General features: G+C 25.8%; 5 protein-coding genes across 7 annotated transcripts; 3 read left to right on the top strand and 2 right to left on the bottom strand.

Annotated features, from left to right (window-relative positions):
• Positions 1 to 601: 601 nt before the first annotated feature.
• On the top strand, positions 602 to 2,635 carry LOC122851890 (histone deacetylase complex subunit SAP30 homolog). Of its 2 annotated transcripts, XM_044151390.1 has the most exons (4): positions 602 to 671; positions 1,595 to 1,751; positions 1,892 to 2,119; positions 2,222 to 2,490. In XM_044151390.1, exons 1-4 carry the CDS (start codon positions 649 to 651, stop codon positions 2,348 to 2,350), a joined length of 537 nt encoding a protein of 178 aa, XP_044007325.1. In that variant the 5' UTR covers positions 602 to 648; the 3' UTR covers positions 2,351 to 2,490. The 2 variants fall into 2 exon arrangements, with proteins under 2 accessions (XP_044007325.1, XP_044007326.1); XM_044151391.1 differs by lacking the exon at positions 602 to 671 and having other exon boundaries at positions 958 to 1,751; positions 2,222 to 2,635.
• A 45-nt stretch (positions 2,636 to 2,680) lies between these two features.
• Positions 2,681 to 4,695, bottom strand: LOC122851876 (exosome complex component RRP45-like). The gene is made up of 8 exons (XM_044151373.1): positions 4,526 to 4,695; positions 4,358 to 4,452; positions 4,061 to 4,283; positions 3,769 to 3,986; positions 3,483 to 3,710; positions 3,153 to 3,411; positions 2,924 to 3,077; positions 2,681 to 2,788 (listed from the first exon to the last, which is right to left on the bottom strand). The coding sequence occupies exons 1-8, from the start codon at positions 4,589 to 4,591 to the stop codon at positions 2,730 to 2,732; spliced, it is 1,302 nt and encodes a 433-aa protein (XP_044007308.1). The 5' UTR covers positions 4,592 to 4,695; the 3' UTR covers positions 2,681 to 2,729.
• A 53-nt stretch (positions 4,696 to 4,748) lies between these two features.
• Positions 4,749 to 5,425, top strand: LOC122851895 (mitochondrial import inner membrane translocase subunit Tim8-like). Its single transcript, XM_044151395.1, has 3 exons — positions 4,749 to 4,866; positions 4,994 to 5,126; positions 5,214 to 5,425. Exons 2-3 carry the CDS (start codon positions 5,007 to 5,009, stop codon positions 5,385 to 5,387), a joined length of 294 nt encoding a protein of 97 aa, XP_044007330.1. The 5' UTR covers positions 4,749 to 4,866; positions 4,994 to 5,006; the 3' UTR covers positions 5,388 to 5,425.
• LOC122851864 (ufm1-specific protease 2-like) lies at positions 5,416 to 8,266 on the bottom strand. Of its 2 annotated transcripts, none has more exons than XM_044151351.1 (6): positions 7,966 to 8,266; positions 7,507 to 7,716; positions 7,205 to 7,432; positions 6,609 to 7,110; positions 6,011 to 6,535; positions 5,416 to 5,941 (listed from the first exon to the last, which is right to left on the bottom strand). In XM_044151351.1, exons 1-6 carry the CDS (start codon positions 8,002 to 8,004, stop codon positions 5,730 to 5,732), a joined length of 1,716 nt encoding a protein of 571 aa, XP_044007286.1. In that variant the 5' UTR covers positions 8,005 to 8,266; the 3' UTR covers positions 5,416 to 5,729. The 2 variants fall into 2 exon arrangements, with proteins under 2 accessions (XP_044007286.1, XP_044007287.1); XM_044151352.1 differs by having other exon boundaries at positions 5,474 to 5,941; positions 7,834 to 8,083.
• Positions 8,103 to 9,939, top strand: LOC122851874. Its single transcript, XM_044151366.1, has 3 exons — positions 8,103 to 8,219; positions 8,379 to 9,532; positions 9,602 to 9,939. The coding sequence occupies exons 2-3, from the start codon at positions 8,471 to 8,473 to the stop codon at positions 9,881 to 9,883; spliced, it is 1,344 nt and encodes a 447-aa protein (XP_044007301.1). The 5' UTR covers positions 8,103 to 8,219; positions 8,379 to 8,470; the 3' UTR covers positions 9,884 to 9,939.
• Positions 9,940 to 9,966: the final 27 nt, after the last annotated feature.

The raw sequence follows: 9,966 nt of genomic DNA, 5'->3' as shown, positions 1-9,966 counted from the left end.
TCAATTTTCATTGGTTTATTTAAGATAAGCCGCAAAAAATAAACCAATCAGAAACAACCTTTTACCAATTTAACGTTAACACACGTTAACATAAGTTTTTACTTGTTTTTACTATTGGCATTGGAATAATATCACAGTGACATCACTATCACTGTGGCTAAATTTATCATTAAATAAAAATTTGCGGCAAATTGGTGTTCTTTACATTAATCATTATAATTTATCTCATTTTATATATTTTGCATATTAAAAATATATATATTTTTTTATTATTATCAGTTGTATAATTTTTAAAGCATCAATATTTAATCATTATAACAAGTGTGCATAAACTAATATTGTTGTTTTCTTGAAAAATAATAACAATAAAGATGGCGACACTTATCGAAACAAAATAATAATGATAATTATGCAACTAACCTAACCTTTCTTTAACCTTTTTGTTTAAACTATACCATTATTAATATTATTATTATTATTCATTACGATAAATATTATGTTATTGTTGTAAATTGTTAATTTTTTTGACCATCAAAAAAGAAAAGAGAAAGAGAGAAAATTTAATAATAATAATAATAATAATAATCAAATTTAGTAAAACTATCTCTGAAAAAAAGCGTTTTTTCGTATGTAATCATGTCACATTAAATGTGTTATTTAAAAATTTTCAGGTAACAATATAACACATGTTTTTTATGTTATAAAAAAATAAAATACAATTAATTAATGATACTTGAAAATTATTTGAAAATTTCATCAATAAGATATTATGATATTATTGGTTGATAGCTAAAGAAAATGGCAGAGTTTGACCAATAATATCGAGTGAGAGTTTTATTGCATCGAGAAAAAGAGAGAGAAGTAAATTTTTCTTATTTTTTTTTTTTTTTTTTACCATATTTTTTTCGTTTTTTTCTACAATCAATCTGGCAAATTTGTTGCTCCCAGGTTTGTCTATGCAAGCGCTTGTCTGCGTGTGTGTGCAACCATCGTGTGGGGATAATGATAATAAAATAATCTTTTAACATTTTGAGAGAGTTGCCGGAATTTCACCATAAACGTGTCATTGCATCGTTATATATATATTTCTAATATTATATTATTTATATTATTTGACATTGCTCCAAAGTATAAAGCGTATTTTTTTGTTCAAGGATACAGTTGTTTCGTCATCATGTCAATTACAAGATAAATAAAATATTAATTATTATTAAAGTGTAATGCAAATCGACATTAAACTGTCAAAACACCTGATTGTTAGTGAAAATTTAATAATTTATTTTATTCATCAATATTCTTTTGAATAAAAGTTTTTAATTTTTTCAATTGACCGGTTAATTTTTTAATATTTTATTATTATTGATGATTCAGTGACATTTATTTATTTTTATATAAAATAATAATGATATTAATTTATAATAATTATGAAATTTATACTTGGAGAAACTGTAAAAATGCTCAGTGACAGTTTAAATAATTTATGAAAATTGAATTGTAAAATAAAAAACAATAGAAATAAAATTGTGATTTGTGACCATTAATTGATAATATATTGAGAGAATATATTTTATTAATTAATAATGAATGGATTTAGCACTGGCGAAGAGGACTCGAGGGGAGCAGCTGATCAAGTTTGTTGTTTGGTTGACGATGGTGAACGTTGTTTAAGAGCAGCTGGTAATGCATCATACAGCAAAAGAATTCAAAAAACAGTTACTCAAAGAAGACTCAAGCTTAATATAGATCAAGCGGTAAGAAAAAAAAACATTATCCTACATATTTATACATGTATACATATTTAAAAAATAGTTGTAAATTATTTAAGCTAGAAAAAAAAAATAAAATAAAATAACAAAAAACAAACAAATAAAATTGACAACAACATTCACAGGCTCGTCATATTTACATCTGTGACCACCATAAGCAAGTAATACAAAATGCCAGATCAAAGCAACAACAGCAAAGACGAAGAAAAGATTCAGAAGATGATTCTGGTGAAACTGAAAATGACTTGCCAGAGGTTGATTTGTTTCAACTTCAAATTGGTACATTGAGAAGATATAAAAAACATTTTAAAGTATCAACCAAACCCGGACTCAATAAGGCTCAACTTGCTGATGTAATATATTATTTTTTTTTTAAATGAGTAAATTTTAATTATCTTTTCTTATTAGTGTAAATTAATGTAATAATTTTTTTTTTTTGTTTTTTTATTTCACAGGCACTTATGCAGCATTTTAAGACAATTCCAGTATCTGAAAAAGATGCGTTGAGTCTTTTCATCGACACAGTTAAAATAAATTCAAATAAACTTGATCAAAAAAATGGTTTAAACAGTGATGCAACGTAGCTATAGGCTTTGACTCAATTCGAGTCGAAATCTCGATAACTTAATTAATTTTTCATCGTTATTATTAATATTTTTTCATCATTTAATTTCCAATTTTTATCATCAATTACAAAGAAAAAATTTAAAAAAAAATTAAACAACACAAAAAAAACCTATTAGTAACTAAAAAAAATTTTAATATGTATTATTTTTCACTTATTGATAAATAATGATAAATATTTTTTACGAATTTTATTTGTAAAAGAAAAAAAAAAAAAAAAATGATGGTGATTTTTATAATTATATATGTTTATTAAGACTCAAAAATTAAACAATCATTATTTTATTGTAATTATTTTAATTTTTAAAATGAAAAATATTAATTTTAAGTTAAGTATTATCATATCAAATCATCTTTTGTCAGAGTCCCAGTGTCTTCCTCTTCACTGTCGCTCAGTTCTAAAAACAAAATATAAATCAATAATTAAGTAAATTAAAAAAATATACTATGCAATTTTTTGAGAAAAAAAAGAACAAAAAAAAAAAAGATAAAACAATTTTTGATTATTAAATAATTTAACAAGTATATATTACCAATATTTTCAATTGATTTATTATCCTTTTCGTTGACATCAATGACTTCAATATCATCATTATCGTTTTCGCTTTCATTATTTTCTTCCATATCTTCGTCTGATGGTTCAGAAAGATTCCATGTATTTTTACCACCTTCACCAATTTTATTTGCCTGTAATCATTAATTATTCAATTAAAAATTTGTGAAAAACAAAGAAACTTGAAAGAAAACAAAAAAATTGCTGACATTATTGTTAATTAACTCTGCTGATTGGATATCTAGTTTGACAACTTTAGTGTCATCTTGATCCATTTCAACATCGTTAATGTCTTCATCATTTTTATCATTATTATCTTTAGTTTGTGATTCATTTTCTATTTTATAATTTGTTGCTGTATTCCATCTGGCTAATCTTATCTGTATCCTTTCTGTCATCATTGATGTAATTTTATCAGTGGGAATGGTGTCTTTGAATCTGCAGGCTTTGGCTTCTTCCTTGTTGTATCTAGAAGACAATCAGGTTTTTTTTTTTTTTTTTAAATACATAAATATTTTAATGATAATTTTAATTCTTACCTAGTTTGAACATCTGTTTTAACAATATCTTTGATTTTTTTAACGAGATTAACAGCACAATTTGCTGCTTTATTCATGACATTTGATAAAATATCTGTTGATACTCTGCTTCTTGTTGTATGGTCAAAATGAAGACAACACATTTCTCGATAAGCATTTAATCCAAGTGTTAATTGTGTTACTCCTAATCTTTCTTCAATATATGTTGGATCCATAACTGTTATTCCACTAAAATAAATTTAATAAATTAATAAATAATATAATATTAATAAATATAAATATTTACTTTTCAAACGTTGTTAATGAAACACAAATTGGACTATGAAAAAGTGTTAAAGGAAGTGGATCTTTTTCTGCAAAACTGTGAATAATTATTGAATCACCAGTTGATGTTACATCAGGTCGATGAAAATGTGATAACGCAGCAAGTGTTGCAATTGACGCACAGTCAATTAAATTACCATCGTGATTAATAACATTAACATCAACTCTTATGTTCCAAACCTATTTAAATTTAATTAAATAATATTAAAATATTTCATGTACTTTGGAAATTATTAAGATGATTAAAGATGTACCTTTTGATCAGCAACAATACAGAGTGATTCTAAATCAATACATCTTGAATCTTTAAAACATTTTTCAAGTTGACGATTAATTAGAACACCAAGTTCAGTTTGTCTACCTGGTTCAAAATGTGATGCTGCTAGTGGATTTAGTTCAACATTTATAAAAATCATTCCTTCATTTGGTCGTGATGCTTTTGGTGATTGAATATCACATGAAACACTAGCAACAACTCTAAAAAAATAAATTAACAAAATTAAACATTTTTTTCTTATTCAATTTGTTATGTTTATTAAAAATTAATTTACTTTGTTAATCCAAGACTTGCAATACAGGTTCCCCAAGTTGATCCAAAATATAATTTAAAATCTCGTGATTCCAATAATTTTCTTCCATCTAACCTCTGCAAAAAAATCAAAAAATTAAATTAGAAAAAAAATATTTAAAACAATAAAACTAAAATTAATAATACTTGCAATATTTTCTGATACAGCAGTGTTTATAAACTCTCGTTCACATCTTGAAAGTGTTGTTTCTTTCATTGTAATAAACTGTGATAATTAATGTATTATTTATTATGATTTATAAGTGTTTACCAGAATCCAATGAACAATTTATCAATTTATATACAATCTAACTCAATATATCATAGGTTATGTTCTGTTGATAAATTCATTTTAGTTTTTACTACATATAAGCAGTCATACTGTAGGCAGTGTATACACACATTCTTTGCATATCTACACGTGACGGAAGTTAAAAGACGAGATTATTAATTAATAACGAAAAATAAAATATAGAAAAAAATATTAAAAAGGTAATTAATTAGTTTAATATTATTAATCAGTTAATAAATTTTAAAAAATTTTAATAATCATATTTTTTTGAGTATTGATGATAAAATGGTGAAAATTAACCAATTCAATTTGTCATTTTTTTTTCAGTAATAAAAGTAAAATGGCAGAATTATTTAATTCATCATTTCAAGATGCACCAAAACCAAAAGCTGGAGCAGTTGACTCAGAGCTTGATAATTTTTTAATGATGGAAAAACAAAAAGCTCAATTTACAGCTCAGGTAAATAAATATAATTTATCAAATAATTTTTCAACAATCAAGAAAATTACGTCATCTAATACATATTTTTTTTTTTTTTTGTGATAGATTCACGAGTTTAATGATTTTTGCTGGGAAAAATGTGTTGACAAACCAGGTAGCAAACTTGATGGTAAAACTGAAACATGCCTTAATAATTGTGTTGATAGATTTATCGATGTTTCACTCCTCATTACAAACAGATTTGCTCAGATTCTTCAAAAATCAGCTGGAGGAATGTAAAAGTTAATTAAATAAAAATTCTAGTAAATTACTTTCAATGTTAACTTTTTCTTTTTTTTCTATCACAATAAATTTTGTAATAAAAAAAAAAAACAATATTTAAGTTACAAATAAAAATTTTAATCGTTGATTTAATAAAAAACAATTAAAATATATAAACGTTTTGATTTTTTTTTTTTATATTAATTAATTATTCAGATGTGTACAATAAATTTTTAAAGAATAATAGGACGAAAAAAAAAAAACATAAAAGTAGAAGATATTTTTTGTTAAAATTTAAAACTTTAAAATTAGATAGAATTTGATTTTTTTTTATCCACTTGGATAATCATTTTAAAATCATCAGTATCGTGATGGTCGTTGTGGTAGACACATGTTGTAAAATGCATCTTTTTTCCAAAAATTCATTCCTTTCCATGCACACCAGCCTTTGTTGATAATTGTAGTTAAATTTTCTGGTCCAGTATAGTGAGGATCAAGTATTAAAAATTTAATTTCATCTGTATCTTGATTTTGGCTTACTCCAAGTATAGTATGAGCAAGAACTCCTCCACCTAAAAAATATATAAAAAGAAAATTAAAGAATCAAAATTATTAAAATATCTTTTTTTTTTTCAAATTACCAATCATAACAGGAGTTCCCTGGATGTCAAAATGATCTTTCAAGCTGTTAAACTGATCAACCATATCAGCTCCACTTCGTGCATTCAAAACTTTAATTGAAATTCCCAAAAGTGTTTCAAGAACAAATCCAACTTCAGTTGATCCAATCCATTGTCTAGATCCAATAAAATTTTGTCCTTTATCACCTATATCGACAAGACATTTTTGTATTTCTTTGTGTGTTGGCACATTTTTCTGTGTGAATCCTTGCAACTTAAACCACGAAAATACTGTCTGGAATGATCGATAAGCACAGCCCCAGCCATTGTCATCAAAATTATCTTGCATATAGTGATGATAAGCATAAAGTCCTTTGACAATTCCAAGACTAATTGAACCTTGTGGTAATGGGACAGCATCATGTGGCCTCAATATTGGTTCATTTGATTTTATATCATTTGAAAATTTAACAGCATTACCTCGACAAAATAGAGGCTTTGATAAATCTAATGCTAATGCTTTGTGTAGTTTTTTACGATATGATTCTGTAAATAAAACAATAAAATTAATTTATCAATTTTTAAAACTTTAAATGATTAATTTTTATAAAATTCGTACTAGTTTCATCATCAGTACATCCAACTGGATAACTAATAGTGATGACTGGACAAGATTTTGGTCTGAAATGCATTAATTCTGGTACTTTAAATTTATCTTTATTATTTAATTGTTGAGCAATTGATCTTTCAATAAGTCTGGTGTTACGACAAACTGATTCAACAAGAATTGAGTAAAGCTGTGATGCTTTTAGATTATGGCCAACAAGAGATAGTGCATCAATATTTAAATTAAATTGAAGACTTTCAAATGGTCTTGTAACTTGTTGAAGTACCGGAGCAAATTTCATACTTCCATCAATTGATTTTTCACTAGTCATACCAATTAACATACTAGCATCAATTGCATCAATTATTCTTGTATTAGCTTCGCTATTTTTTTTCAACTCATTCGATCCTTTTTTAGACAAATTTTTTAGGGATATTTCGGTGGATTCATCATCATTGCCTAATAGGTATGTGTTGCTGTCAGGAAAGTGAAAACCAATATTTCCTGATGCAAGCTGTGAAAATAGAAAAAAAAAAAAACATTATTCGTCAACTTGTAATTATTAATTGAATAATCAAAAAAAATTATTATTTTTTTTTCTCTTTTACATTTTTTCTTGTTGTCTGGAAAGCTTCAATAATATCATTTTTTTGTGTCAACATTGGTATACTTGTTTTGAGTCTGATGTAATAAAATTTTTCCCAAATTTCATCTTGATCAATCACCTCCAATTCACCAGCTGGTTTTAATGTTTGATGAACATAGTAATATGGTTCAAGTTGGTGGTTACTCAAATTGTATTTAATTAAAAGAGGATTATCGGTTATATCAATGTCCTGAAATATTAAAAAAATTAATTATCATAAATAACTAATGATGATATTATAATTTTTAACAATTGTTTGTGTACTTTGAAAGCATCAGGAATATCTTCTTTACAATCACCAATGAATAATACACCGCATAGATCAATTTCAACTGGCATATTGAGCTGTAAAGCAGCTGGTTCAATTGCATCATCATCAGTTGGATTAAGAGCAAAACCAAGAACAGTTAACGAATTATCAGACATTACTCCGAATAATCTGCCTGTGTTGGTTGTTTTCAACTCCAAAAGTCTCTAAAAAAAAAAAATTAACATTATTATTAATGATTTGGAAAACATATGGGTTGACATTTATCAAATACTGATGTTTATAAACAATGATTTTTATTTCTTTAATAATTTTTTAATTACTTTTAACACTTTTTTAGCGATTCTGAGTTTTGGCGTCATGTTTTTATTTTTAATTTATTATTTTATTATATCAATGATTAATTAGTTAATTAATTTTTTTCTCATTAAAATAACTGTATAGTGTATGTATACCAAACTGATGGTGTGTTGATGATTTTTATCAAAAAACATAAGTATCGATTATCGCGTTTGATATATTATCATATTATATTTCGAACAGCTGATTTGTTAAGCACGATACTCAGCAACTTCAAAGTGTCATCTTCAACGTGTTTTTTAATATAAAAGTCTAAAAAAAAATTGTTACTGAATAATAAACAATAATATTAATTATTACTATTATTTTAAAGTTTGATTTGACTCAACAATTGCATAACAATATTAAGGTAATATTAGAATATATTGTTGGACAATAATTTGAGCAACAATCATTAAAAAAAAAATTAAAAATAAACTAATTATGTATTAAAAAACATAACCTCAAAATTAATTTGTTGAACTTGGATATATTTCAAATAACAACTAACTGTTTATGTTTATTATAGATTATTTACAATTAAAAAAAACTGGAGAGATGAGTATTTAGAGTTGCTAAAATTAGCTAACAAAAATAATAACTATTTTAAAAAATTTAAAAATGTGGAATTCAGTTAAATCAAGTAGCCGGTGTCTTTTGCGTATTCATAAATGTCGTCGATTCGAAAGGACATTTTTATCCGAATCATATCCATGCACAGATGCCTGGAATCGTAGATTAGAATCACCTCTTCTCAGCAAAATAAATCCAAGTGACATGTTTCTAGAATTAGATCAACGTTTTAATAAGTCTGGCCTAGCAAGCGCAATTGACGTTGATATATTTGCAAATACCCTGAAAGATCCAGAACGAGTTGATGAATTAATTGACATTCTTCATCGTTTACGAAATAGTACAGAAGCAACAAATATTTTAGAATCAACTCAACACGCTGTTATTCGTTATTTTCTTGAAATAAATGACAAAAAAACTCTCCTTGAAGTTTTAAATGATCGTTTAAATTATGGCATATTTCCTGATCATTTTACTTACAACGTTCTGATGAATCAATTTATCAAAGAAAAAGATTTCGTATCAGCCACTAAAATTGGAAGTCTGTTAATGCTTCAAGAAGATGCTGATCACAAACTAACAAATGAACTAAGTGTTTATTCTTGTCTTCAATATCTTGAGAACATTGACAGCTGGACATTACCACCCCCACCTCCAGTTAATCCAAAAGAAGAAGTTGTCAAGGTTAGAGTTGGATATTTAAGAAACCCTTATTTTGATGATCACTTTGATATTCGTGAGCCAAAAGAAATTGCCGGTAAGACACTGGTATTTTTCTCGAAAAATTCTAACGATACTTTGGGAAGAAGTTGTCATCTTGGTGGACTTATACTGTGGAAAAAATATGATAAAGCTGCAGAACTTGCTAAAAGCTATATTGATGCTGGAGTAAAGGATGTTATTTATACAAAAATGTTAAACATTGTTGATAAAGAACTGCAAGATATTCCTGAGGATAAAATTACTGATGAAGTAAAAAGTCTTAAAACAATTTTGGAAAAATTAAGGCAAGTGGGTTTGAAAGAAGGCTGCTATTTAGAAGAACAAGAAGAGAGAGTAAAAAAAGCTGTTAAAGATCATGAAGAAAATGACATCAAAAAACAGCTTCAAGTAAGTTTATTTATTTTTCAAAAAAATTGAGAAAATGAGTTATTTATTTTTCATATTTTTATTTTCTAGTGCTACGAAGAATGGGATAAAGAACGAATGGATCTACTTCACAAGCAAATTGAAGATTTAGACAAAAAACGAAGACTCGAAAATGTTGAAAAAACTAAAAAAGAAATCCAAACAGAAGAAAGACTTTTAAATTTCTTTGACAAAGAGGAGGAAATTGAACTGGAAATTGAGAAAAAATTACAATGGGAAGAAGAAACATATGGTCCAATTCTTGAAGTCAAAGAGGATCTCGAAAATAATTACATACCTCCTGAAATAACTAAAAAATCAAGAGTACAATAATATGTTTTTTATATACAGATTAAATTATCAAAATCAACCAACAATTAAAATGATTAAAAAAATAAAAAAAAATACAATTTAAA

Source organism: Aphidius gifuensis, linkage group LG3, assembly GCF_014905175.1.
Source record: "Aphidius gifuensis isolate YNYX2018 linkage group LG3, ASM1490517v1, whole genome shotgun sequence".
NCBI classification, from domain to species: Eukaryota; Metazoa; Arthropoda; class Insecta; order Hymenoptera; family Braconidae; genus Aphidius; species Aphidius gifuensis.
The sequence above is the reverse complement of the archived record's forward strand: the minus strand, read 5'-3'. Positions and strand labels throughout refer to the sequence as shown.

Coding starts and splice junctions, on each gene's coding strand:
- LOC122851890 (XM_044151390.1), top strand. CDS start 649: ATGTGTTATTTAAAAATTTTCAG. Junction 672..1,594: donor TGTTATTTAAAAATTTTCAG/GTAACAATATAA, acceptor GAATGGATTTAG/CACTGGCGAAGAGGACTCGA. Junction 2,120..2,221: donor ATAAGGCTCAACTTGCTGAT/GTAATATATTAT, acceptor TTTATTTCACAG/GCACTTATGCAGCATTTTAA.
- LOC122851874 (XM_044151366.1), top strand. CDS start 8,471: ATGTGGAATTCAGTTAAATCAAGTAGCCGGTGTCTTTTGCGTATTCAT. Junction 9,533..9,601: donor ACATCAAAAAACAGCTTCAA/GTAAGTTTATTT, acceptor TTTATTTTCTAG/TGCTACGAAGAATGGGATAA.
- LOC122851895 (XM_044151395.1), top strand. CDS start 5,007: ATGGCAGAATTATTTAATTCATCATTTCAAGATGCACCAAAACCAAAA. Junction 5,127..5,213: donor AAGCTCAATTTACAGCTCAG/GTAAATAAATAT, acceptor TTTTTGTGATAG/ATTCACGAGTTTAATGATTT.
- LOC122851876 (XM_044151373.1), bottom strand. CDS start 4,591: ATGAAAGAAACAACACTTTCAAGATGTGAACGAGAGTTTATAAACACT. Junction 3,987..4,060: donor GTATTGTTGCTGATCAAAAG/GTACATCTTTAA, acceptor AAATTTAAATAG/GTTTGGAACATAAGAGTTGA. Junction 3,412..3,482: donor AAAACAGATGTTCAAACTAG/GTAAGAATTAAA, acceptor ATTGTCTTCTAG/ATACAACAAGGAAGAAGCCA.
- LOC122851864 (XM_044151351.1), bottom strand. CDS start 8,004: ATGTTTTTTGATAAAAATCATCAACACACCATCAGTTTG. Junction 7,433..7,506: donor ATATTCCTGATGCTTTCAAA/GTACACAAACAA, acceptor TTAATATTTCAG/GACATTGATATAACCGATAA. Junction 7,111..7,204: donor TCCAGACAACAAGAAAAAAT/GTAAAAGAGAAA, acceptor CTATTTTCACAG/CTTGCATCAGGAAATATTGG.